General features: G+C 51.1%; 1 protein-coding gene across 2 annotated transcripts; it reads left to right on the forward strand.

Moving 5' to 3' along the window:
* Nucleotides 1-400: 400 nt before the first annotated feature.
* LOC145558428 (uncharacterized) lies at nucleotides 401-2,461 on the forward strand. 2 transcript variants are annotated; one of them, XM_081619669.1, is made up of 6 exons: nucleotides 401-872; nucleotides 947-1,078; nucleotides 1,154-1,474; nucleotides 1,550-1,687; nucleotides 1,758-1,868; nucleotides 1,943-2,461. In XM_081619669.1, the coding sequence occupies exons 1-6, from the start codon at nucleotides 414-416 to the stop codon at nucleotides 2,183-2,185; spliced, it is 1,404 nt and encodes a 467-aa protein (XP_081475795.1). In that variant the 5' UTR covers nucleotides 401-413; the 3' UTR covers nucleotides 2,186-2,461. The 2 variants fall into 2 exon arrangements, with proteins under 2 accessions (XP_081475795.1, XP_081475796.1); XM_081619670.1 differs by having other exon boundaries at nucleotides 401-863.
* The last annotated feature ends 398 nt before the right edge of the window (nucleotides 2,462-2,859 follow it).

Consider the following 2,859-nt stretch of genomic DNA (forward strand, 5'->3'; position numbering starts at 1 on the left):
GTAGCATGTCTAGACAACGAGTCTCAGGTTCACGGTCCCGAAACACTAGACGGGAGCATGAGCCCGTAGAGGACGACATCACGCCTTCCACTTCGCTTGGTCGACTTCCGGAGTGGGATGAGCGGACCCTGTTCTTCGCCCTTGTCCACCACATTTCTGAGAGGGTGAGACAGGGCATCGCGCCCGGGAGGACACGGCATCACGGCTCTGGCTGTGATGGTTTGGGCGATTTGTTCAGGATGTACATTGCCATGGATCTTGAGACGAGACTCCCACGGGAGTCTTGAGGGCTAGCTACTCTGTTCAAGACCTCTGAGGCTATGGTCGCCTCCAGCGGGGGTCATCATGTAGTGCGCGCTTTGGTGGAGTTCTTCTAAGACACCACCAACACCTTCCATTTCCCCTGGGGCGAGATGATGGTCACCCCTATGGACTTCAGTCTCATCACAGGACTGGAGTTCACTTCTGTGCCACTGTCGTTCGACAGTGGGATCGACGTCTTCTCTTCAGAGGTCGAGGAGCTGTTGGGGCCGATCGCTATTCGGGCCCGAGCTAAGGTCGAGACGACTCAGTTTAGTGCTAGAGGAATTCGCCGCTCGACGCTGGCAGCGGCTCTTGATGACGATGCGACCACCCGAGAGCAGCGGGTGCGCATCTTTGTGCTGATGTTGTTGTCAGGGACATTCTCCCCTGACAAGGGTAGTAGGGCATTGCTTTACTACCTCCCTGCTGTCCGTGATCTCCAGCGGATTGGGACCTATGACTGGGCCAGCTTGGCCTATGCTGACTTCGTTCGTGCGCTGAGGGACTCGTGTCGCCACCGGTCCTTTGGGACGAACGTTGCTTTGTCTGCCTTTTGGAAGGTTGTAGAGGTAAACATCTATTCCCTATAAGGTTTAGCTCTGCATATTAGTTAGCATCTACTCACGCTTCTAACTCCTTGTAGATTTGGTTCTACGAGTACTTTCCTTCCATTGCGCCGGCGAGAACATCGCCGCGGGGATTTCCAGTGAGCGCCTCTTGGGGCGGCCACCATGTGGACATGTCCACTACACATGTCCGGAGCCGGATCATATCGGTACGACTTTTATTGTTCATCTTGCTTTTCTGCGGTGCTTTAGATATATCCTTGTCTGATTGATGCTTTTTATAGGGACCTGAGGTGGTATACCGGTCGTGGGGCGGTTGGACAGTCCCTGGATTAGCCGCACAGTACTCTGCTGAGCGTCGCTATTTTCTGGGGGCTTACGGAGCGGTCACGTACTTAGGAGTGAGGGTCGCTAGACATCACTCTTCTGATGTCTTCGTCGTTCCCGTTGCTCCACCACGTCATATGTTCGACGAGGCGCGGTTGTCGAGCATGTCTGAGGAAGCTGGTGCCCCTTGGCGGTCCCATGTGATCCTCGGGCGGTGTTATGCTGAGGAGCTACTACCTTTGTTAGCTCCAGCCCCTGTACCGGCTGAGGATGTGAGGGTAAGATTTTCTTAGCTTTACTTTCCACTAAGTAGCCCCCAAGTAATGCTTTACTGATTTTTTCCATTTTATCAGGATGGTGCTGCTGAGTTCGTGCCACCCCGTATGTCCATCCACTACCAGGGGATGTACGGGCCGGTCGAGGAGATGATTTCTCCGGCTCCCGAGGGCGAGCGCTTCGTAGAGCGGTCGATTCCTTGCCACCAGACTAGAGTAAGTCTAGTTTTTTTCAGAATCTTGTGTTCATATATCATGTATATTTACTGACTTATTTTTCTGACAGTTTTTACGCGAGGTGGTTTCGGCGCTGGCACGATGCATAGATGCCTTCCGGAGCCAGCTCGTCCGGATGAGGAACGCGGCCACTTGCCGTCGGGATGACGTCATCCAAGAGGTAGCCTTTCTTTGCTCATTATTTTTGCATTGTTGCTTCAATTTTACTTTGTTTCTGATTTACTCTTTTTGCAGGGTCAGCCTATCGCTTCTCACACCCGCACGAGACCTGAGGGGCGGAGGGATCCAGCGAGGTCTAGCTCGAGACGTCGTCGCACTTCGTCAGGGGGTAGAGGCGGTCGCTCTGAGGCTGCTCGAGCTGATGTTGCAGAGGGCTCGGGATCTTCTTCTGGGGGTGCTCATGCTGCACCGGTAGGAGAGGCTACGTCGGCTTTCAGAGGTGGTGGGATGTACGAGGTTGGCTCGTCATCGCAGTAGCCTCCGCGGCCTCAGCCTCAGGTTGATCCTGGCTGGAGTGGTCCTACATTGAGTCTTCCTCCTCCTACGGAGACTGGAGTTGGAGCTGGTGGAGAGGTGACTCCTCGTACGGCGCAATTTTATGACATGATGGGCCTACGTCCTCCGGCGCCGTAGTTTGTTCCTGTGTATATTTTATTTTGACTTTTTTTATAGAACTTTGCCTTAGACTCATTATTCATAGACACATTTTGTATATTTATGCTATTATGAATTTATTTACTGTTGTTATGTGTATGTTAGTGTGTGCAAGAAAAGTGTGACAATAATTTTGCGCAAAAATTCCGTCATTTTTATTATTGATGGAGGGTATCCGACTCTCTCCCCCAAAAGAAAAATAAAAAGGAAAAAATCGAATGAAATGTCGGGCGTTTGGAATTTAAAATAAAGTCCAAATGGAATAATATAAATTAAAAATAATAGCTATATTTAATTAATTAAGAAAAAAGGATAGAAAAGATGTTTAGGAAAATTAAACGGAGCCATAAAGTCATTAACCGACTCGAGTCTAATATTAAAAACACAGGTTGAGCACGCGCGGTTGGTCTGGCAACTTGGCGCCAGCTGGCGCCACACTATGGCGCGTGGCGCCAGGCGCTACACTTAGCGTGTGGCGCCAAGCGCTGGCGGTTGGC

The sequence above is a fragment of the Chenopodium album genome, chromosome 9 (assembly GCF_948465745.1).
Source record: "Chenopodium album chromosome 9, dcCheAlbu1.1, whole genome shotgun sequence".
Taxonomy (NCBI): Eukaryota; Viridiplantae; Streptophyta; class Magnoliopsida; order Caryophyllales; family Amaranthaceae; genus Chenopodium; species Chenopodium album.

What these genes read in the sequence shown, in the direction of transcription:
- LOC145558428 (XM_081619669.1), top strand. Translation starts at nt 414, where the DNA reads ATGATGGTCACCCCTATGGACTTCAGTCTCATCACAGGACTGGAGTTC. An exon ending in TCCGGAGCCGGATCATATCG is followed by an intron (nt 1,079 to 1,153) that starts GTACGACTTTTA and finishes TGCTTTTTATAG; the next exon opens with GGACCTGAGGTGGTATACCG. An exon ending in TACCGGCTGAGGATGTGAGG is followed by an intron (nt 1,475 to 1,549) that starts GTAAGATTTTCT and finishes CCATTTTATCAG; the next exon opens with GATGGTGCTGCTGAGTTCGT.